This window comes from Gallus gallus, chromosome 1 (assembly GCF_016699485.2).
Source record: "Gallus gallus isolate bGalGal1 chromosome 1, bGalGal1.mat.broiler.GRCg7b, whole genome shotgun sequence".
Lineage (NCBI taxonomy): Eukaryota > Metazoa > Chordata > Aves > Galliformes > Phasianidae > Gallus > Gallus gallus.
The window spans coordinates 186,345,006-186,370,041 of NC_052532.1; the positions used below are offsets into that span (position 1 = coordinate 186,345,006).

Sequence of the window (25,036 nt, forward strand, 5' to 3'; positions counted from 1 at the left end):
CAGGGCCTTACTGCCCTCACAGTGAAAAATTCCTCATGTTCCCCCAAAAGGAAAGTAGCAACATCTTTCCTACATGCTGGTATTGCAGAACAAGAAGTGTTCTTAAAACTGACAATGACTGAAGGCAGCAAACATAACCTAAACATGCATCACTGTCCGTAATCCTCTCAGGATGGACTTTGTCTTTGCAGCCTCTGCCGAGTGCCTGAACAACCAAGTCTCCTGCATGCCCGGGATTGCTGGCAGTTCCTATTGTGGAAATTGGGATTGTTGCTAATGCTGCTGGTAATAACAGCAGTGATATTTAATGACAACATCCATATGGTAACAGTACTGAACTGGATGGCTGGGGTCATCGACTTCTCATTAAGTCTAGGGGAGCAATGTCTCCTTGATGCTGTAAAGAAACCATTAGGATTGTCTGAATAGCCAAAATCTTCTAGACCCTTTTGAACTATTTTAGCCATAAAGGTTACATTCAGTGACAAAATTAAAGGTCTTAAGTTAAGAATGTCCTCCCCATCATCTCTGTTTAGGAGGCAAACATGAAATGTTATTATAAGGTGTTGCTAGATTGCAAATGAGACTAACAACGTAAAAGAAGGCAGCTGAAGAATGGGGGCTTCTCTCGGTGCTTAACACAGGCAGCATTTTAATGAGAGTTGGTGAATTCACTGAGGAAAAGACCAAAAGGCTGTAGAGGTCAGCAAAAGGTTCAAATGGGAAAAAAAATTGTCAATAACGTCAATAAACACAGACTTCTCCTGGGAGGAAAGCTAGGGTCAGCAAGGAAGAAAAAGGGAACGTAAACATTAGCTAATAAATTGCACGTAGCATACTGAAATAGCCAAGGGAGTGGAAGGGAAACAGTAGGAAACATATGCTGTCCTTCCCCGGAGGCTAGCAGGAACCCCGGAACATGATAATAGCTTTGGGTTTAATTTTAATGCGGTTGGCACCTGAAACCTTGATACAAATTCAAAGAGGAAATGCAGCTGCTTCTGCCTTTCATCTGCACAAATTGGCAATAAAAGGTGGATGAAAATGACTCTGACAGAGCCTTTCTCTTGTGGTCCCTGCCCTTCCTGTTGGCTAAACCCATCCGCAAATAGCTGTGCAGAAATGGAAGCTGGGCTCAATCCCTGTAAACAGAGACTGCTGATGCACCCTTTCCACTAAGTCTGTGGCAAAGGCTTTTGTCTCTCTAATCTTTCATACAGTGTTTGCTTTATAACCCTTCATTTAAATAACACCACTTTGAGCAGACACAGTGTTTGATGTCCAAAGGCACACAAACATCACCTACAAGTATCGGCAAATACTAAAATACCGCAGCAACTTTGCAGGGCCATCGTGCTGCTGGGGGAAGCCTCAGTTTGCAGATGTCAAATGAGTTATTTTAAATGACATAACTGAACTGGCAGAAGAAGTAGGGAAGCGATGCTTAGGATTATCGATTCCTGTTTCCCTGCTGCAACCAAGCGAGAACCTCTATTCCGTGTTTTTGTGGCAGCTACATCCTTAACTGCGTTTCCCTGTGATTTTAATAACACTCCTTCCGTGGCTTCTCCTCCTCTTTGCTAAGTGTATTTCTCCCTTCCTGTTTCTGTAAGCAATTTTACGTGAGGCAATTTTGTGGTTGAAATCTCACATCAAAACACATTTCTCTTTTTCAGCTCGCATTCAAGACAAACTTTTGGTGGCTCCATTTGTAACCCATATGTCGATGCATCCCATTCTGTTTCACAGTTAAATGGATGGCACTGGACTGTGAAAAGTTGGAATTAATTATTTGTGATAAACTGTGGAAAATCCGTGAATAAAAATGATAATAATTGGACACAAATACGGTAAAAGCTGTCATAGAAAGAAACACAGCACATCCATGTGTCGCATTGCATCCTGTCACAGGCACTTATGAAAGATGTAATATAAATCGTCTCAACGAACTTGCAAAAATAAAAGGCAGCCTGGATAGTTGTATTTTAGCAAATGTGTTTGCACTAAGGGTACCTTCTGTTGAACAGTTCTGCCCACAAGCTGTCTGTAGAATATAGAACATCTCTCGAGCATGCTTGCCACCTTGAAGCAGGGCAGTCGGAAGCAGAAAAAAAAGAACAGAATGCAGAAAAAAAGGTGAAGAAAGAGAGAAATGAGGGACAGCAAGTCTAAGTACCATAAATACATTTAGAAATGAGATTAGCAAAGTATGACAATAGAATTTAAATGACAGACAACATTAAGATTGCAGTAAATAACATACTATGAAAAAAAACAATTCAGCCATACAGCGCTTTTTTCAGCTTAGCTAAGGAGTCATAACAAAAGCAGGAATATTATTATTATTGTTATCACCACGTATAAATAGCATTTTCATATCAGCATTACAGAAGTGGTTTTAATTTGGGGGCACGGTTCACGGTTAGTTGTCTCCCTCTCAACACCCCACAGCCATACGCATTGCTTCTCAAGGTTCTCCCCTACACCACTGGCCCCCCACTTACCCACAATATCAAACCAGAGAGGGATGTTGGATGGCTGCACAGAGACCACCCCAACGATTTCTGTCACTTTGTCGCTTTCCATGACGGTGAAGTTGTAGAAGGGTTCATCGAAAGTCAGGGGCACGGGTGAGGGTGTGGGCTTTTTGATCCACTCGATATGGAGGCGTGCAGTCGAAGATTTTTGGGGCCGGCCATTGTCCACTGCTTTTATCTGGTGGGTGTAAAGAAAACAGGACTCAGACTGAACGCTCCAGCTTGGTTTTTCAGATGTAATTCTATCGTAAGAAGATGCCTTTTTCTAAAATGGCCTTTCCAGTCCTTTATGTAAAACTCAAGTAAAAAAGAGAGAGAGAAATGCTTATGTCACAGTTCTCAAGTTTTTTCAATTACGTTTTGACTTTTCATTGAAAAGTCTGATTTCAGACTTCATTATTTTGACTTAGAACTGCTGATGTGAGGCCTTTGGGAGATGCGCTCCATACAGAGATCCTTCCCTCCAAGATGACATCTTCCAACCAGTTTCCAGTTTTTGTTTTAACCCATGTACCTAATGACACATGCTCAGTCAGACCGCATTTGAATGTTTTAAGTGGTGTCTGTATTGCAGATCAGATTAGAATCATAGAATCACAGAATCCTTACAGTTGGAAGGGACCTCCGAAGGCCATCTAGTCCAACTCCCCTGCAATGCACTGGGAGACCACAGCTAGATCAGGTTGCCCAGAGACTGATTCAGCCTCACCTTGAAAGTCTCCAGAGATGGGGCATCAACCACATCTCTAGGCAACCTGTTCCAGTGCCTCACCACCCTCACTGGAGAAGATTATTTCGTTATATCTAACCTAAATCTCTTTGAGCTTGAAGCCATTTCCCCTTGTTCTATCACAACAGACTCTGCTAAAGATTCTGTTCCCTTCTTTCCTGTAGCTCCCCTTTAGATACTGAAAGGCTGCTATCAGGTCACCTTGCTCCCTTCTCCAGGCTGAACAGTCCCAGCTCTCTCAGCCTGTCCTCATAGGAGAGGTGTTCCATCCCTTGGAGCATTTTTGTGGCCCTTCTCTGGACATGCTCCATCAGGTCTACATCTATTCCTTTTATTACTTTCATCAGTATTTTCAATACTGAGTCAAATATGTTCCAGATCCTTTCCTCCATTTTTCAGAACAAATATATAGTTTTGCTGTTTCTATTGTCCTTGCTTTCTTTTCTCAGTTGTGTTTGCTAACATTGCCCAGCTTGGTTCTAATTCTTTATATTCCAGTGTAGGCTAGAGGGATGGATAGACTCAGTATTTGCCTGACATGTTTTATGGTTTCAGCACAGAGACGACATGATGACCAGTGACAAACTGGGGGATAAGACAAAGCTGAAAGTAGGTTACAAAATGGGTGCTTCAATGAATAACATCAATGCCCTAGGAGTGTGAAAGATTTTTCTTTTAAAACTAAAGTAAATGCTTCTGGCTATATAGGACCGCTGGTGTATAAAAATGCTGTTACTACGCCTGTTAAAAATGGGAAATATTTTCCTGAAATACCATAGCTTATTTCTTTCTGTGAAAATGTGTTAAGTGGGCTTGGTGCTAATGCTTATCACCCTGCTTGCTCAGGAAGGCCCTCAGGGGAAAGAAGCTGAGCTTTGAGGTAGAAGACCTGCAGCTGTTACATTACAAAGAGGGCCACAACCCACACATCCGGCTCTGCACAGTGAAAAGCACTCACCCGATGGGTGCTGATCTCTCAGTATCTGAATATCCCTCAATATCTTGATATCTACACTTTTATTTTCCTATCAGTTTCCACCCCTATGAAGGTCTCCCAATAGACACCTGTAAATGACATTGTTTCCTTCAGTATGGGTCTGACTTTGCACCTCTGACATCTTTCTGTCCCTTATTTTCTACAGTTTTGATAGACTCTTTATATACAACTTCAGCTTACTTCTGTAGGCAAAGAGTACACATGCAAGCCCACTACTTCTTTATATCATTAACAACATCTTCTTTTTGTCTTTGACCTTGTCTACGTGGTTGGGGTATTACTTTGACTACTATTTCTTCTAAGTGAAATTGCTCCCATACTTATACTCCAATGCACTATTTCATACGGAACTCAGTACTCCTCCTCCCTGAAACTTCCAGACATGAACAATGTAAGGATCCTTCCATGAGGCAAGCAGTTGGGTCTATACAAAAGCTGAATATCCAGTTGTAGCTTTATCAGCCCAGTTCAACATCTCAACACACAAGCTTTTGTTCTTCAGGTCTGTGTATCTGAGGGAATGGTTACTGCCAACAATCTGCAAGCTAATTCTGAACAGTCTGAGAATAATTCAGCATGTGCAATAGCCTCAACACTCTCAGAATCTACTTTTTGTCTGTAGTTTTACATGAATAAGAGATTTCTTAATACATTCAGATCTTACACATAAGTCATAGATTGAACACAGTCATGTATCACTCTATATACAACAACATCTGTTTTTAAAGTCAGTCACATATGGATTAGTATGTTGATGGAAGCACACTTACCGTTAAGATGTCATAGCTCCCTGCTGTGAACTGCTTTCTGGAAGACACCATCCCTGTCTTGGGATCTATAAAAAATTTCCCATCATCATTTCCGTCCACAATGCTGTACGAGATTTCTGCATTAGGGCCTTCATCTTTGTCAAAAGCAAAAGCTCTGTAGATTGGCTCCCCTCTTTTCTTACGGTCCCTCTCTGGCAACTTGATCTGGTAGACTTTTTCTGGAAACTGAGGTTTGTTGTCATTCTCATCCAGAACCTGGACCACCACCCAAACTGAGGACTGCTTGGGAGACGTGCCTCCATCTGAGACGGTCACCTGTAAAACAGCAGCAGCAAAGGCATTGCTCTGAGCAGGTAAAGCTGAACTTTATCCACTGATGCATCAAAACATAAGGAAACAACCTTCCCTCTCCAAACCTAACCTATGGTTCACAAGGTCTTCTGTGTGATAAATACCATCTAACACATGCCAACTATAGGCACGCTGAATGCAGAACTAAAACATGCTCATAATGGAATGGTGAAAGTTTTTCCTTTCGAGATGAATGTAGAAAAGTTATGTTGTGGATGAGGAACCTATTCCAAGAGAGTGGTGAGGTGCTGGAACAGGCTGCCCAGAGAGGTTGTGGATGCCCTGTCCCTGGAGGTGTTCATGGCCAGGTTGGATGGGGCCCTGGGCAGGCTGGTCTAGTATTAGATATGGAGGTTGGTGGCCCTGCCAGTGTCAGGGGGGTTGGAGCTTCATGATAATTGAGGTCCCATCCAATCCAGGCCATTCTATGATTCCCCAGAAATGGAAATCCTTTAATTGTAAATTGTGTAGCTCAGAAAAAGCCTGAACTGGAATTAAGCAACTAAGCAATATCCCAGCTTTTTTTTTTTTTTTCTTTTTTTCCCAGACATATTTTAAAGTTTCTTCAGTCACACAATTAAGAATTTATTCTTGAATTATAGAAGAACTTCTGTCACTTCTTCCCATTAATTATTTGGGATTTCTTAAACAATGACAGGATTTTATGCTGGTTCTTTTCATTCATTACCTGAGATTTGACAGCTCATTAATTCTAAAACTACTTTATATAGTTTTAAGGGGCACAGAGAGGCATGTGGTAAAAAAAAAAATTGCTGTATTGTTAAAAGGGCACTGTGCTGGCACAAATACACAAATAAAATCTCTGAGAGAAAAGTTAATTAGTAATTGAGCTGCAATTTAAAGAGAATTACTAATAATTTTCAGTTGGAAACCCTGTGAGGAAGAAAGGATCCAAGATCAACAAGCAATCAAGAGCTTCAATAATATGCCTTCAAAATGCAAGCAATCCATTTCAAACTTCTCTCTAAAAAGTTCGATTGCACTTCCTAAAGAAATAAGGCATAATGTTATTTCTGTTTGCACATAAGAAGTTCAGATTTCACTTCCAGCTCTGTATGCTAACGAGAAATCCCACAGTAGCAATTTTTTGAGACAGCAAGCCAAGATGTCCCATCCAGTTGCTTGGCTTGTATCTATCCCCACACATTGGCTGCACTGCTGGTTAACTGTTCTGTGCCTTATTCCTCCTTAAATGTTAATGTGTACATAACACTGCCCTGATGTCCAATCCTAAGGCAAAGTAAGCATTTTCTGGGAATTCTGGCCCATGCCGTTGTTCTTGCCTTGCAACAAGAAATCTAAACTGAAGGTAACCCTGATTTAGTACTAGCATCAGCAGAGAAACACACGACATCTTCTAAGAGAAAAGCAAAGGATCTTTGCAATTTCCTCTAACTATACTTGCCAAAACTGATGCATTGGAAAAGGTGGACTGACAGCCTTAGGGACTTAAATCCCTTATTTACCGGAAAAATAAGTGGTATGATATTACGGAGTAGAAACATAAAATCCCCAAATCAGCCCATAACTCATTTGCAGAGTGCAGCCTGTTCTCCCATCACTGCGTAACGGCCTCCGGCCTCTGTCCCCTGAGATGCCGCCAGGGCTGGCAATTAGCAGCCCTTGGGATGGTGATGGTAAGGCTGTCTGCTGTCAGGGACCAGCCCCATGCTGTGTGCCACGAGCACACCATCTGCCTGCAGTGGGCATGGGCACGTGGAGAGCCCCAGTGCGCTGCCTGCGCTCAGCCATCCATCCCTGCTCGCTGTGCTCCCCAATGCAGCCGTCCTCCATCGCTGCGAGGCTGCACTCATGGCTGCAGATCTGCCTTCCCCTGCTGAGCTGAGAGCTCAGCCCCTCCGCTCCACCTCTCCCAGATATTTCCCCTCTCCTATTAAACACTGTTGCCTGGCTTTTGAGGCTGATCCTCTCTGTTTTCAGTCTGCTGTGGCAGAATTGCCTGAGCCTGCAGCAGAAGTGCAGGTTAACAAAGAAAACCCTCATTCAGAATTTCTGCTGACTCCACAGATGAAATAACCCATGGTGCCGGGCTGTACAGGAAGGCTGCAGTGCACAGAAACAAAAGGAGACACATTTAATTAAATGCTGGAAAAAAATACTCCCCAAAAGTGTCTTTTACTGGGGTGCGAATGTTCTTACTGTGTAAAAAAAATAAAATGATGAATCAAGAAACTTGTTTTCTGACAAGAATAGGAATGAATTTTTAAGGAAATAACATTTCCCTCGGGCTTCCAGCCAGGACCTACCAAAAAAACAACAAAAAAAACCCAACAAGAAGAAAAAGGGAAGATGGTGAAAAAGTTTACAAGAAGTAACAAGAATAACATCCCTGAAAACCACAGTGGTATAAGCAGCCAAGCAACTGTGACGAAAAACAGGCTTAACCCAAGATGCTGCTCAAGAAGCTAAGCCATCCTCCTGCCTTCACTTCACACAGTCTCACAGTTTGCTGGGTTACTGCTGAAAGTATGCAACTACAGTGGTGTGGCAGCAAATAGGTGCAGGCATTGGGTCGTTCTTGCAAGCCGAATCTTGTGGGAAATCCTTTCTGCAGCAGAAAAATTGCACTGAAAAGAGTTGCTGGTAGCTAAAATAGAAAATAGAAATATGGAAAATATGGAAAATATATAAATTCATATATAAAAATATGAAAATAGAATTATGGAATCATAGACTCGTTTGCGTTGGAAGGGACCTTTAAAGGCCATTTAGTCCAATGGCCCTGCAGTGAACAGGTATATGTACAGCTAGATCAGGTTCAGAGCCCCTTCAGTCAGACCTTGAGCGTCTCCAAGGATGGGGCATCCACCATTTCTCTGGGCAACCTGTGCCAGTGCCTCACCACCCTCAGTGTAAAACAATTCTTCCTTATCCAGCCTAAATCTCCCCTCTTTCAGCTTGAATCCATTTCCCCTTGTCCTTTCACCACAGACCCTGCTAAGGAGTCTGTCCCCTTCTTTCTTACAGCCCCTTTAGATACTGAAAGGCCACTCTCAGGTCTCTCCAGAGCCTTCTCTTCTCCAGTCCAAACAGCTTCAGCTCTCTCAGCCTAAAACAGTAGTAGCTATGACAGAAAATGCCATTTCATCAACGGGAACTAACACAGAGGTCCTGAAGTCTGACTCTGTCCTAACAAAAAGACGAAATGTTGCCTGTTCAGAATTGTTCTGAGACAACCCAGCACAGTGCAAAACCAAACCATAAGGGAATGGGGGAAGTGGAGCGGTTGCCTAACCAACTGCTGTGCCTCCATCAGGACATCACACAGCACTTCAGGGCCCTTCTAACCAACAAAATATCAATTCAAACACAGCTGGAGTTCTCAGAAAATCCTTGAACAGCTGGAAATCACAGTGAAAAGTAACCAGGGAGGGAAGGGAGGTTGGGATGTTTATAGGACAAAGACGCAAAAGCTAATTCACAGCTGGTATCTCTGGAAATGGGAAAGGCAGACATGCAAAGCATCCGCTTGCCAGGAGAGAAACTGTAACTCAGGACGAGCAAGGTTTCATTTAGAAACCTGCAGATGGCAGGGTGGGGAAAACAAAACAAAACAAAACAAAACAGGAACAGAAAGGTGATACACACAAATGACAGAAAAGTCAGTCCCAGTGTATGCTTACAGAGCATCACAAACCACACAGGAGGTGATCCTCAGAGCAATCGGGATGGGGAAATGGCTAGGACCAGCATGACAGTTTTCCTGAGGGAGATGAGGAACTGCTGCTTGGTCTGGATGTGCTTTGCTAAATGCTGAACACTTCAAGCCATGCTGACTGATAGACCTTGGGGTGCAGATATTCTGCCTCTGGCCCAGGTACAACCTGAGATGAGGTTGATCAGCTGCATCCTCTGCCTTTCTGATTAGATATTACTGCTAATGTTGTATCAATGCAGCCCAAAGGAAGATATCACCTCCCTTAGCTGGAACACAGCTGTGAGAGCAGCTGAGGTTTAACTGCCTGACCTATCACATGAAGGGCTGGTCCATTCACCAAGGGTGAAGTATCTTAAAAGGAGTATGACAACATGTTTAATGGGGTCTGACAGCGTCCGACAGCAAGAATATGAACTTTATTTACCATTTCCACAGTGAACTCTTAAACATCACTGCTGTTATCCCTCAGCCTAGGCAGTTCTTCATAAAATTTTCTGCATAAAACGAGCAGGTTTTTTTGGGGGAATCTGCATTCCTGCATTGGCTTTAATGTTTACACCTTTATTGAACCATGTCAACCAATACACATACAGGTTTTGGTTACCTGGAAATTTCACGTCTGAGCAACAATAATATACCTTCAGCTTTCAGGACCAGGACAAAACACAGAAAGATGTCCTCATGCAGAATACTGCAAATTCAGTACAATACAGAACCTTCAAAATCCAAGTAAGATAATTTCTATGTCTTGTGCTGGATACATTTCAGTAGGTTTGGTATGTAGCCTGTAAAACTACCCAAAATAAGTTTATATGAAACTATGTTTATGTTAAAGGCCACAGACCAGCCACAAAGAGACTTTCATACCTTCACAGTGAAAATCAAGGTCAACAGTGTTAACATGAAATGGTCGTAATGCTAGATATGGAAAGTCCTTATTTTTATGACCATGGGGAATGCATGGAGGAAACATCTCAAATTCAGCCAAATTGCTGGCTAAAACACAGCGCAGGTCTAGCAGGCCTCAACGCTGGTGACATTAACCATGTTATTTTGAGACAGTCACTCCTCCTAGGAATTGGAGTGTCATGCTTAATTGAAGAAGGATTAGCCCTCACATTTTCTCAGAATACATATGCAACCGTGAGGACCACCTTCCTAACTTAAAAGTACAGTACTGAATCTCATTAAGAAAAGCTCATGACTTCCAAGATAATTACTAACTCAGCCGGGAAGAGTAGCTAGCAGGGATCTTCCTTTAACAAGTCTAACGTGACAATCAGCAGGTGTTTAATACAAGTTATCAAGCCTCGAGATGAACAAGAATCTTCTTCCACATCACTCCTTGGCAGGAGGAAATACTCAGAAATTGGGAAAGACCCAATTTTTAAGTCAAGAGCAACTGTCACATTAGTGTCATTAGCGTGGCAAAATGCTGAAGATGACATACTTGCTTGTTTATTTTCCTTGTGTTGATACCACTTAATGCAAAAAGGCTGAGCTGGGATGCCTGCATCTCATCCGAGGCTTCCAGGTAAAAAGTTCTTCCCTCCCCCGGCCAGCAAGGCCAATTTTGCTTCATAAAACTTTAGAAAAGAGAATCTGGTTGAGTTACTCAGACAGAAAAAATGATCAAAGGGAGCCTGAGAGCGGAAGCATACCCCTGCTGTTAGTGACTAATGGGTTTGTTTCTTCTGCCAATGCGAAAACGAGCTGCAATACCTATTGTAAGAGCCTCTGGAATTCAGCCCAAGTAACAGAAATAAAAGATTATAAAGCAGAGCTCCTTGAAGGATGAATGGAACTTTAAAGTCAAATACACTGAATTACTATCTCTGCCTACTTCAGAGACAGACTAAGTTTGCTGCTAAATTCATACAAGGAATTTTTTTCTGAAATACATTACTGAACTACATGTTGGATCATTGGTACAAAGTGAAGGTGGCCTGGCTCAAAGACATACGGAATAGGGAAGAAAAAAAAACAGGTTACACAAGAATCTTTTTGAGTCCAATGCATAAACAAGATTTAGATGTAGCAAACTGGATGTTGTTCTTTTTTAATCCTTTATTTGGCAGCTTTGGAAAAGAAGCAGGCAGCTGTTTATTTCACTTACCCTCACAGAACTTAGTGCTGTCCCAAAAGACAAATTACTTAAACACTTCTTGTAGGAAAGAGTGTCAATCATATCAATACGATCCATCTTTCTTGATTTCCTTTACAATGTGTTAATAAGGGGGACTCTCGTTTTCAATCATAAAAAATTAATAGATTCGCTCTGGCCAAGTAGGAGAAATAAATAATTTAGAGCACTTCTGAAATACAGATTATTACTGACACAAGCACTCTAGGTGGCTGATTAGCAAAGTCAATGGCTCCCAGCCACATCCAAGCTAGAAAACGATGCATAATGGTTTGTTACACCATTTGAGAACTAACAATGACATCAGGTAATTTCAACGTGGTATTGCCAAAAGTCAGGAAGGAAGGAAGACTGGCTTTTTCATCTGGAGTTAAATGCTCCCTGCAGTACCTGCAAATCTAAATATTAGAGAACAGTACTGACAGAAGTCTTACAGGCTTCAAATAACTAATAACTTTTGTTGGACTCATTTACTGTTACCAGTAGGCGGTAAACAAATGGAAAGCAATGATCTGGCAGTACTAAATATCAGAATAGGTGATCTAAAGGCCCTGAAATACTCCTAATTAAAAAAAAAAAGAGTCCCTTATTTTGCATCATACTTTATCCTGTGACCTTTTGAAAATTTAGAAAATAAAAGAGCCATCAGCTCTGAAAACAAAAGACTCGTATATAGTAGTAGCAGAGGAAGAATCTGCATAGCTCTCAACAGTGGCTCTCAGAAAGAAAAATAGTCTTTTTCCACAGGCATTGCTTTTAAAGTTTGTTACACTGGCAACCTTAGTGCATGAAGCTGTATTTAAGGTACTCTTGAATTGATGGGTGCCAGGATAAGTGCAGAACCTCACATTGCTCTATTCAATTTCCACAACAGAAATTCTGTTTTATGTCAAAAGAAACTCCTTCAAGCAATCACAGACTAGGATTCTGCTCTTCTCCTCTTCTTTTCACTAGCTATTGCTCTCAGGAATACCAATCTCATCTAATTTTATTTATGACAAACTAGAGATAAAATGTTGCCTGGAAGTGACTCTAAGCTGATTGCTTCCTAAAATGCGCCTCCTCCCTCTACACGTGGGGCTAAATGATATTCAGCTCTCCTGCATAACAGTAGTGTGTAGTCAGTTATGGTAAGAAAAGGCTAGGATTTTTCCTGACCTCATAGTCTACACCACCACCAACTGAAGCAATGCTTGAAACTGCATGTGTAATTCCCCATGTTAAGCAGTTTGCAAAGTTTGTAACTATAGGACTGGCAATTTTGAGATGGTCACAGGAGGAGCATCCACCTCTGTCTCACAACTGTAAAAGCCTTTTGAGTACATAAAAAATTTCCTTTTTTTTTTGAAAAGGCTATGATAGCCCAGCAAACAATAAGGAAGACCTGAAAAGCAGAAAAAAAACCACTCAAAATACTCCTCTTATACTACCTGGACGCATGAATGTTTAACCAGCTTCTAACTGACACTTTACAAACAAGATAAAGAACAATATGTGATTGCTTAAGAACATTTTTACAGGGATTTGGAACCTCTTTTGAATCACCTATTACTAAATAGAAGTATAACTACCCTCAGCCTCTGAGCAAGAGAGAAGATAAAAGTTGTGTATTGATCTTCACAGCAAACTTTGAAGAAGGTGTTTAGCTCCTGCTGATAGCGAAGATTAGAATCAAAGACTTTTGTGAACAGAAAATGATGAGTAGTCAAATCTGAGAATATTTCATTTCAAGCAGCTTTAAATAAAGTCAAGCTTGAAAATTAAGATATTTAGGCAGTTTAATGTTAGGAATAATCTCTATGTCGATTCTAATTCCCTTAATACCTGAATATCTACTTCAGCCATTTGTGGATTTTGCTTCTCTCGTGATAAGAAACTTGTGATCAAATATTGATATGTGAGACTGTTCACCCATACCATATTTACCTCTACAGATAATGCCCTTCTCCAAAAATCTTATCTCAGCACTCAGGTAATGCAATAGGTCTCCGTTTCTGTGCTTCAGAAGAGGTATGTATCAACTTCGAAGGACAGTGCACTCCCTTCTTCTCAAATATTCAACTACTTACCATTTTCCATCCACAAAACTCACTTGATTCTGATCTTTACTATAAGCAGGAGGTGAACTCCTGCTTCAAAGCTGCCATGAAATTATGAAGATTGTTGCACATCCCCAATTCTCCCTTTTTCATACTAGACCAGTCCACATGTTTAATCATGTACTAGCAAGAAAATAATTTTGGATATTAATAAAGACGCAAGATTTTAGTAATGCTTCCAAGAATTTTTCCTACAACTAATATTAGTCATTTATTTTCTGTTTAAACTATGAGCAGAAAGGCAATATGCAAAAATATATGCTAATATATTCCTAGAATTTAATCAAGCTATAGTCATTCTGGAGTTTATTCATCAGGCAGCAAAACAAACTATACTTTACATCCCTGCTCCGGTGTGCAGTTGCACTCGTTTGTAGTATAGGTCCCCAGATACTCAAAGTGATGGGAAATTAAAGTTAAGCAACTCTTTTAGCAGAAACTCTAAAATACAGCACAGATGATTTATTGTGTGGCAATACCCCTCTGTCTATTCTGCAGTAAGTCAGTAGCACCACCTCATGCCAACACGATACATGTGATACAACTTACTCACAGACGTGAGGGGAGGTTTAGGTTAGATATTAGGAGGAAGTTTTTCACTCAGAGGGTGGTGACGCACTGGAACAGGTTGCCCAAGGAGGTTGTGGGTGCCTCATCCCTGGAGCCATTCAAGGCCAGGCTGGATGTGGCTCTGGGCAGCCTGGTCTGGTGGTTGGTGACCCTGCACATAGCAGGGGGGTTGAAACTCAACAATCATTGTGGTCCTTTTCAACCCAGGCCATTCTATGAACTTTGCAACTATCAACTATGACATAATATGAAGGAGCTCTCCCCACTCTTGATAAAATGTCTTTAGAGATATTATGTGGCATACAGTTCCTGGTATACAACAGAGTAATAACTTCCAAGAAAACTTTCAATATTCAAAGGAAATATTGTCTTCTATTCCAAACTATATTATCCAAACATACTTGTAAACAATTTTAGGCATGCCAACGGCCAGTGCCTTCCGATGTTGGATGAAACACCCTTAGGTAAGACTGTGACAGTCTTGTAGTGGTACTGCTATTATTTAGCAGGTAATACATGTATTCAGACACAAATTAGGTGATAAATGCATGCTGTAATTCCTTAATATACTTTACAGGTACAAGGCATCCAAATTTGATGTCGTTGTATGAAGCAGAACCATGCATTTTTGAAGGAAAGATAACAGGTTTTTTTGCTTTGGTTAATTGCTCTAACAAACAGCCTTTGGTCGTGTTCCCGGAGGATGACATCGCCTTGTCCCTGTCAGAAAGGCAGATGAAGATCCATCCAGCCCCATCTCCAGCTCCTCCTCCAACCATTTGCTCTTCCCTTGTCAATGATCTGTAGCCACCTTTACCCGTCACTGCGCTGTTTGTGCATCTGTGCTACAAACAGGATTACTGAAAATAATCAGGGCTTAAAATGCACTGCTGAAAGCAAACAAAATCCCCCCAAAGGCAGATGGTTAACTAGTGCTGGGGTGGCAGCGAGGGAGCAGATCGAGGCGATGAGTGGCAGGAGGGGGGAAATTTCAGAGAATGTTTTGGCCACTGAAGAAAACGCAATATGCAGCAATAGTTTTGGTGATGAATTCTGCTTTTTCAGTACACGTAGCCTCTTACTCACCTTCCCATTCCAAACCTCACTACAAAATTCATTGCTTATCAACAAGCCTTTGATCAATATCAAAGCAGGCAAGGCCAGAACCAGGGATCTTGGCACTGCATCCCATCGGTAATTGCAGAACACATTCAATTTCCATCTCACCCTAGTTTTCCACAACAAACAAGAAATAATGAATGCTCTCAATCCACATGCATATGCTGGGAAAACCCTGCACAGAATATCTCAAAGATAGTTTTATAGCCGATAGCATGATGAGTAGTCTCTGACGTTTATATGCAATTTATATTTTTCCATGTAGAAAGGAAGCTTCTAAAGTTTTATGTTCAAAATAAAACTTATCAGTAAAAGAGCTGATTAATAAAAAATGGTTTTCTTACCCAGATAGAAAGTATTTAATATCAGACCCTTGAGGGGTATGGTTCATTTCCAATTTTTGATTCTAGGGAGATATTTTGAACTTGTAAAAGGCAAAATGAACTTTTTATATCTCAGAAATTTCAGTGGCTTTAGTGAACTGTCACTGAAGAAGACTGTCATGACCTTGTTCGTTGATCTAACGTGAAAAAATTAAAGATTTCTTTTTCTGGAGATATTCAAGTTAATTGCTATAAGTTTCTTTGATTAGCAGTGAGGTACAAAGGAAAGTTCTAATCCACCTAGATGACAGTTTATTAATGACAGTTTCATCTTGTTTTTGTCAGACCAAGTTAAAGTAAACTTATATTTGCTTTGATTTTAGCAATAAAAATTCTACTTGACTTCTTGACGTCTACTTCACAACTTTCTGTGACAAATTCATTTTATACAGATAATAAGCATTAATTGGGCCATATTTAATCACAGTTTCATCTAATAGGCAACACAGACAAGCCGTATTATCTTAATCTCCACTTGTCTCCAAAATGTCTATAAATATCTACTGTCTAATTTATGTTGATGGAGGGTCAATTCTACAAGCTGTTTGAGAATGATCATGGCACTGTATGCAGGGGAGAAATTCAGATGGCTTTGGAGCAAAAGTTGTATTGATGGAGTACCTTTTTACTCTTTTCAAGTTTAGTTTCCTAATTTGAAAACTCAGCGTGGAATACAGGTTCAGTAAGTATACTCAGAGACAGAAGATGTGAAACTGAAATTCACTTAACTGTTCCATTGATAAAGATGAGAACCGTCAGCATCTTCCCTGATGGGTACATTAGGTCTCTGAGTTTCATCTAAATCTCCCTTCCTTTAGTTTAAAATAATTTCTCCTTGTCCTATCGGTGTCTACCCATGTAAAAAGCTGATTTCCCTCCTGTTTATAATCTCTCTTTAAATACTGGAAGGCAAATGAGGTCTCCTCAGAGCCTTCTCTTCTCCAGAATCACAGATACCTGCTTGGTAAAGGACCCAGCCAGCTGTGGAATCTTCTGACTTGAAGTCAACAGGTATTTTCCCATTGGCCTTGGTGAGAACAAGGTTTCACTTGGAGCTCAGCAAGCTCAACTGAACTTGTTATCTCGTTCAGCTTTTGCCCAGCCCTTGTCTCCAGCTGTATAACAAATAAATAGCTGGAAGTTGTATGCCTTCAGCTGAAGGGTAAGAGAAGAGGTGTACCACTGCAGCAGTACAACATGTATTGTAATTCACCAGGAAGAATCCTACTTTTACACCAAAACAGATTTTGTTTTAACAAACAGTGATATCATACATCATTCTTTTAACATGATTTCTTCTGTTGGTTACATGTATAGCTAATGATCTTGCAAAGGGAAATGTATATGAATAATTTTCAGAACATCTAGAGATAGTACTGATGATATAACTGAATAGGTGTGAGTATGGGAACAGGGTTATCTTAGAGGTTAAGATACAACATGAAACTCCATCCCCCAGTTTTAATATTCCAAATGCATTACCAAAAAAAAAGAAAAAAAAAAGAAAAAAAAAATCTTGGCCAGAAAACTGAATTTCCCTGAGTAACACTCAGAACCCATTAAAAATGTTCAGGTTATTAATATTAATTAATCAATTAATACTGTTATAATTAATTAATTATACAGTTGCCTGGAGTCCTAGAGAGGGATCTTTGTGTGTCTGAATAATAAAAAGATGACATTCTACTCCCGCAATGCAGGAGGAATTTTAAAATAACACAACTTTTACAATATTCTTAGTGCTTCTATTCTTCTGCAGCGTTCGTCTTTAACATGCATTTGATTTTTGCAGCCACAGGATGGCATTCACTGCTGTGCAAAGGGTCAGTGGAATGTAAGTAGACCGTAGGCAGTGTATTTTCTATCTGGGAAAGGGAAATGTTTAATCAAAAACATTAATATAAACTCACTGTTTCCTACTGATGGCAGCCATTTATATAATAACTTAATATATATAAGAACCTTACCACGCACAGCCCTTAAGGTTCACGGTCTTACTGTGTGGACATCCAGGTCCTCAAAAGATAGTTTGCTTGATTTCAGTACCCTGGGACGTTCTAAAGCCAAAGCAGCAGTTCCAACTTGGGACTCCAGCAACTGCATGAAGCACTGTACTTTCCCTTCCATGGTTTATGGAATCATCGTAACTCTTAAATGGATTCATTTAGACTCATAATTTAGTGCTTATTTTCCCATTAAGGCTATATACCGTGTATACACATGGTATGGTAATGGGAAGATAGCTGAACTGAAGGGCCAAGGTGACTGATGACTGGGTCGCAAATGTCAAATTGTGCAGTAGAAAGGTTGGATATATCAACCCAAGCATCCTTATCCTGGTTGTGAAATTAAAGTTAGGAGCAGACACAGTCACCTACAAGAAGTTCCAATTTATAGAGGTGGGTCTGAAGGCAGCGGTAAGCAGCATGCAATTAACTTCAGTAGGGATGTCCAAGGCTGCTGGTAAAATGAGTGGATTTAGAGTGATGAGTAAGAATGTCAGACCAAAAGATACCCAGTAACGCTATTAACCTTTGTGAGACAGCACTGCTAATAACATGATCTGGGGGACAATAAAACACGGCGTGAGACAACACATGCCCAAATTGGTAATGCAAGGCCAATGAAATATGGGAGAAAAATGAGAATTTTCATTGATACATTTCATGGGCCTCCAATTAGCCCTCACTGTGTGAAGGGAGAGAAAGGAGGGAAGCAGAAGGAGTCCTTCTAATGAGTTGTTTTGTTGGTTTGCAGCAGAAGAGATTGAAAAAGGAAAGTTTCAGGAGCCGCTTTGCTTTTGAGATGCTCTCAGGGGGTGTTAAATGGGCCAGGCACTTGGCTGGAAATAGCCGTGAGAAAGCTCCTGATTTATGGGAGTGCCTGAACAGCACAAGTGTATCCCGTCAGGCTCAGCACCGGAGGCGTGATCCCCTGGCAAAGGGAGATTGGAAATGTCAGAGCCAGGCACTAATCCTGATGTTGAGATGCTGGGGTCATGACATGCTCATGGTGTGGAGCCATGGCCAACACCATCCATACCACTGCTGCTTCCTTTAAGAAACAGTATAGTGAATATGCAGATACAGTGCTTGTTCTCTGTAGCTCTTTCCAGTTTTAGAAGTGGGAGATTAAGAGAGAGTCTAATCCACAGAATACTGATCTGACAAAATATCCAGATCTTATTTACAGGGTCACTGGGGCAAAGGCAGTTTGTCAATCAAGAGAAGTTTAAGATGCAGTTCCTGTTTTGCTGCATGAGTCTGGTGAATCTGTGTGTGTGAAAAACCTTTAAAAAATAGAGCGTGAATATATAATTGATTGAGCTGCTACTGCTCAGGCACCCAAGAGGATCCAGGGGGTCTCAAGTTGAAGAGCTCAGAGGTAGATCTGAGTTCATGCTGCAGAGAGGAGCAGACGAAAGGACACAAATTAGCCCTGCAAGAACTGATGGCGGTACTGAAAACGCAGCCCACATCTCCAAGCAGGATAATTTGCTCTGTCAAGAAGCAGGGCGAATGACAGCATCATGCTGAGCACCGTGCTGCAGCAGAGCAGGGTTTTCTGGGAGCTCAGCAGATTGAGGAAAGTTGGGTTCTGAGGGCTGCAGGAAGCACAAAATTCTCTGTACGCATCAGACTCCTTACTAAAAAAGACACAGCCTTGAATTGATACTTTCACCAGCAGTGGATTAGAATTAAATGCCTGAAGAGAAGACACTTAAAGCAAATATTAAAATGATAGTCCATGGACAAGATGCTTGAGTTATGACTTCAGTCAGGCTTGCAAAAAAATACTGAAATATCCTGAACTGAAGAGATTGGTAAATGGTAAATGCCAGCACAAAAAGGACAAGAGCTGAGCATAGGTAGGTGAGTTTCTCACACACATATCCAAAGCTGCAGCACACAGAGGGAGTTTGGGCAGGTCCATTTGAATAGAAGGGTGAGGAGAACAGGACGATATGCAAGCGAACCTCCTATGTCAATTAATATTTTTATTCCTTCAGCTCTGTGCAGTGGATTTCTTTTGAGACTGAGGCAATTAGCCCCTTATCTTACTTATCAACACATATCCCGTTGCCTTCTGTTTCTCACTCAGCTGAGAGGCCAAAGCACAATGACACTGCTCTGCCTCATAACAAGACATGGTCTGCGCTGAGATAAATTGGGTTGTCTACAACTCAGGGCTTTCTGGATATTTCTCTTCCAGTATTTTTTTTAAACTGTTGTCATGGTTAAAAAACAAAACCAACCAAACAAAACAAACAAGAGCCCATAGAAAATGACAAGTTTAAAATCTCCATGTTTTTTTCAATTAAGTCTTTAAAGTACATGTTTGGCCTTGGTGGTTAAGAACACATTTTTATTCATACAATGCCTTAAACATTTTCTGGAATGGTAGTGGAAGGGAACAAGATCCATAGGGAAAAACAATTATATGTGAGTCTATGGCAGAAAGTATTAAGATTTTTATTGGTAGCTTGATTAAAACACGCTGGTTGAAGCCACAAATTGACAGACCACTATTAGCAATATTTATATCTTTTACTTTCCCAGGGAATGTGAGAAAAAATAATTCATTATTTTGATTCTGACATTTTTGCTCTCAATTATCTACTCTAGTCCTTGCTTTTGAATATTTAGAACATTCCTTGCCAAAGAAAGCATTATTTTTTGCCAAAACATAAAATGTACTCTAGAGCTGCTATGATAACATTTTCAACATCTCTGTATCATGAGATTAGCAAACAGCAATATTACATTTCAGAATGAGGAGATTAATCTGTTCCCTGACAACTTAAATTTGTTAGGCTGGGAAAAGAAAATTACTGCTTTTGAGGGCAGATTTCATAGCATTGATGCTTCGGGGCCTTTGTAAATTTGTTTTTAAATCACATCTTCATAAAAAGTAAAAGATTGTTTGGTCTCTGATTATTATCAAGCTGCAGTCAGATAAGAAAAGCATTAGGATCCTTGTGTTCCGTGGTAATATATTTAGGGAGAAAGAAGGTGTCAAATATGCTTATTAAACTGATGCTCAACCTGATTAGATGTTTTCTTATCTCTAGGTGTCTAGTAAATACATTAATTTGTGTCACGTTACAAATTATGCTAAATACTCCAATCTTATTTCATCACGTATCACAGAATGATGTACTTTTGCCATAAGAAATTATTTTCAAAATAAAAAAAGTAAATACATTCTGCATATTTTTGCATGGTATTTTTTTTTCCCTTTTTTGTGTATCTTTTTGCTCTAGTTGAATGCTGGAGGATGATGTGGAAGAGGAACAAAGTGGCAATCTGGGAAAACAGAAGAGTGGATGATGTAAGTATAAAATATCAAAAGACATTACAGGCTGTGGTGAGAAGACTGTAAGGGACGTGGTGGATTCCCCATCCTTGGAGACACTCATGGTCAGGCTGGACGGGGGCTCTGAGCAGCTGATAGAGCTGTAAGAGTCCCTGTTCACTGCAGAGGAGATGGACTGGCTGGCCTTTAAGGGTCCCTCCCAACTCAAACCATTCTGACTGTATATGACAAAACTCAAAGAAAATGGTGGTGTGTTCAAGATAGGATAGAAAGAAGTTCTCATCAACTGCATATCCTAGTGGGGCAGATTTTGGGCCATGAAGACCTGTCAGTGCATCACCAGCACTGGAAATTATGAAACTCTGAAAAAGCAAGGTTTTCTCCATGATGGAGAAAAGAGGATCATGGGAAGACAGCAAAATAGAACAGAACTTGTAAAAGGAAAGAGATATTCTATTTTTTCCTTTATAGAATCATAGAATCAATAGAGTTGGAAGGGACCAACTCTTGCAAGGGGCTGCCTGGAACTCAAAGGGCACACAAGTGAAAACGATCAGATCAGACTGAGGGTGTCTTGGGAACCACCTGCAGTCAGACCTCATGGACATTGTGACAGGCTGTGATCAAAGAGCATGCCCCAAAGCACGCCATTATCCAAGCATATCAAAGGAACTGGAGACTTGGTGCCAGGATCCCTACAGGTTGTACCACAGGGTGGCTGGGTTTGGAGCATGTGGAGGGTGGCAAGAAGTGAAGCATCCCTTAAAACACAGGACAGGTTGGAGAGATGTGAAAATATCCCAGAATTACCTTTTTTTTAGAGATAACAAGCATGAATTCTGAGCAGCTGAGTGCAGATCATCTGAGTAGAAAGGATGAATGGATACAAAACTTGTAGAAGGGAACATTTCTAAGTGCTGGATTAATTAAAAGGCATTTAAGGATTTTCTGAGCCCAGAAGGGATTTTAGTGCAGATGCAATGTGATGCTGATGGGGAAAGAATATGCTTTCTTGCCTTAAATCCAATGCTCAGCTGTCTTAGCCTGAGAGGCAGGAAACAGAGACCTCCTCAAAACGTGTGTGTACGTGCATATGTGTGTGCTCACACTTACAGACATAAATTAACAGTCTGGCAGCTGATGAGTGTTGCAAATGCTACAGAACACATGATGCAGAGCTAAAGCAGACATGCTTCAGAAAGCGTAGAGACTCTGCACATCTAAAATAGATTCAGATCATGTGAAAGAGTTCCTGCTGCTCCTGCAGAAGATTAAAACATTGGTACATTCATCACACAAAGGTGAAATTTAGCAAAGCAGTGTGCCCTTCACAATGACTCTCTGTCTCACAAGCACGGAGCCGGGCCCTACAGACGTCCTGAGAGGGCACATCCAACCAATTTGCGACTGGTAGGTGGGCTCCATCCCGTAAAAAGAGAGCTATAGATCTTAAGAAACATACAATGAGGAAAAATCCTGAGCTAATCTGTGAGCTAATCCATCAGCAGGAAAGCAGCATTAGACCATACTCCTAAATCCTGTCAGAAAAGAACTGGGTATAGATTAACCACAGAATTTTCCTACACAACCTTAGCACAAGGAATGATTTATAATACGGGAAGACCATTAATATATCCCTCTGTTTCAACAGCATTTAACACATGGCTGCAGACCTAATTTTCAAACCACACAATAATGTTTGGTGTTTTAATAATACTTTTCCATCCCATTTACATTGATCTAATGCGCTGCCATCTCATAGTTCTGCAAACAGAGCAGAAAGAACAGGTGTTGGGTGTACTTTAAATTGTTTTTCTCTCGTGTGTTAACTCACCCATTTCCAGACAAACCTGGAGAAATGCAGCCATGGGTGTCAATGTTTAATTCCTTCATTCTGGGTACTACCAGGGATAACTGCCGGTACTTGAAGGGAGCTTACAAGCAGGAGGGGGACCAACTTTTCACATGGTCTGGCAGTGACAGGACAAGGGGGAATGGCTTTAAGCTAAAAGAGGGAAAATTTAGGTTAGATGTTAGGAAGAAATGAACTGAGAGGGCATTGAAGCCCCGGCACTGCTGCCCAGAGAGCTGTGGTGCCCCATCCCTGGAGGTGCTTAAGGCCAGGCTGGATGGGAAGCCTGAGCTGGTGGGCGGCAACCAGCCCACGTCAGGGGTTGGAACTGGATGGGCTTTCAGGTCATTTCCAACCTAAGTCAGTCCATGATTCTATGAATTTCAAGAAAATCAGGGCTTCTAAAACCAGACAAAGGGCTCTACTTAGGGTGAGCAAGAGTACCCACTGAGCCCCCAGGATAATAAATAAGACTTTTCCATCCCTGCACTGACATCATAGATAGCTTAACATAATACTAGTAGTCCAAAAGGTCACTTTCTTGTACTACTTGGCTTCACAGCTGCATGATGCTAAGTCTGGTGAGATTTTAATTAGGTCCAGAGGGTTCAGAAAATGCTGATGCTCAGGACCTAGCAGGGTGGCAGCCTGCAGGCTGGATTTGCTCTCTGGCACAATTCCACCTTTTCTGCAATGCTGTTGAAAGAGGTGGGGAACGCCTGATAAGGCAGCACAAGAACCCTACAGGCTGAGTATCTGCTTCCATGCATGCACGTGATGAGAGGCTTAAAGCCGAGACCTGCTGTTGGATTGCTGTGGGTCCAGAGGAAATCCCAGATGAGCATTTGATGCCCTGCACGAAAAAGCTGACAGCGCTATGCTTTATGGATTTTCATTTCTTCATTTCATGACCCAACGGTTCAGGTCAGTGATTCATGAAATCTGTAAAACAAGCTACCACCCCTCTGCCAACTCCAGATACATGCAAATCATTCCTAACTAAGGCAAAGCTCTGGGCAATCAGAAATGAGATTTTTCTAATGAGGCACAGCACCTGTGTTAGACAGCAGTGTGTGAACTGAAGCACTGCCCCTTGACATCTCTGATCTCGCTATGCCCCTATGAACCTGAATTAGTACGTGCAAAGTCATCTGTATCTTCACACTGGATTTTATTCGGGTTGGGTATTAGGAAAAACTTCTTTTTGGAAAGAGTGGTGAGGCAGTGGCACAGCTGCCCAGGGAGGTGGTGCAGTCAACGTCCCTGGAGGCGTTCAAGAGAAGGGCAGATGTGGCACTGAGGGATGTGGTGAGTGGGCATGGTGGGGGTGGGTTGATGGTTGGACTAGGTCATCTTAGTGGTCTTTTCCAACCTTAATGATGCTACGGATCAACCTGTAGCTTTTCATCTAAATGGCTAACGGTTTTTTAAACTTGCGTGGTTAGGAAATTAGGGATTTAAATACATGTTTTTTTTTTTTTAATTCAAATTTATTTTGATCTATTATAATGTTTTCCTCCCCATTTCTAGCGAGACTTGCTGTGCAGCAGAACACTATTTTGTGGAAGATTTGCCCAGGGCAGTATTACACTGCAGATGAAGGGTCTATTGACAAACAGGGGGAAAAATCAAATCTGTTCCAAGAGCTAAGGAGTGACTAAATAATAAATGAGCTGTGCTTCTTTATTTTAATAACCAAACAAGTTAATGCAAGCTTACAGTACATCTATAAAAGCTCTATAAATATTTGATTCATTGCCGTAACTGTCAAACATTCCTAAGATAAAACAAAGTTTTGCATATTAAGTTATGAAGACCTTTGATTTAGGAAGCTCATTGAACATAGAAAAGAAGATTGCTTTTCTTCATTACTATCAGTATCCTGAATCAATGGAATAGACAAACCAGTGTGAGATGCCATGTAAGAACTTCAGTACGGCATCAGATTATCATTAGGTGGTTAAAGCACTCTCCAAGAAAGGCCAGAATCAGATACTTGGATATAAGTGATCAGTAATTGAACTGCCTGTGGTATGTTCATCCTTTGCATCATCCTTGTGACAGCATGTGTGGTACATCTGTAAGAGAAACAACCTAATCTTGAGGGAGCTAAAAGAGTCAGATGAACAGTATCTTAGAAAAATAAAGACTGAAATCAACCATAAGCACAAGGCCAAGAGCAAACAAAGCGTCCTCAGGAGTGACTTAAAAGTCTACAAATTATGTGGAAATGTCACAGCCATTCTTAGCGCATCCAGCCTCTCAAGGCCATTTGTATTTCATTCAATAACTGAGATGAGCTGAGGGTCACAGCTATTGATATATAGAGACCCATTCCTGCCCCTTGCCTTTGATATATATTATGTCATCAGATCTGTGCGCACATTTCCATTGGCAATCTGAATTTCACATGGGAGAGATTTAAATAGGTTTTTTTTTTTTTAATGCAGACTTATTTTACCCTACTGT

The 25,036-nt window shown here is 41.0% G+C and overlaps 1 protein-coding gene across 19 annotated transcripts in view; it reads right to left on the reverse strand.

The window, feature by feature from the left end:
- FAT3 (FAT atypical cadherin 3) overlaps nt 1-25,036 on the reverse strand; it is a 420,810-nt gene that overhangs the window by 104,726 nt on the left and 291,048 nt on the right. For 16 of the 19 annotated variants that reach the window (XR_006931334.1, XM_046900074.1, XM_046900064.1 and 13 more), the window contains 3 exons: nt 5,035-5,349; nt 2,505-2,715; nt 2,014-2,082 (listed from right to left, as the gene is read on the reverse strand). Coding sequence is in view for 17 of the 19 variants with exons in the window: in XM_046900074.1 (XP_046756030.1) it covers nt 2,014-2,082; nt 2,505-2,715; nt 5,035-5,349 (595 nt within the window). In the remaining 2 variants the exon portion in view is untranslated. Of the gene's footprint in view, nt 1-2,013; nt 2,083-2,504; nt 2,716-5,034; nt 5,350-25,036 lie in introns of those variants that run through there. The other 3 variants (XM_046900013.1, NM_001111323.2, XR_006931335.1) reach the window with 2 other exon arrangements.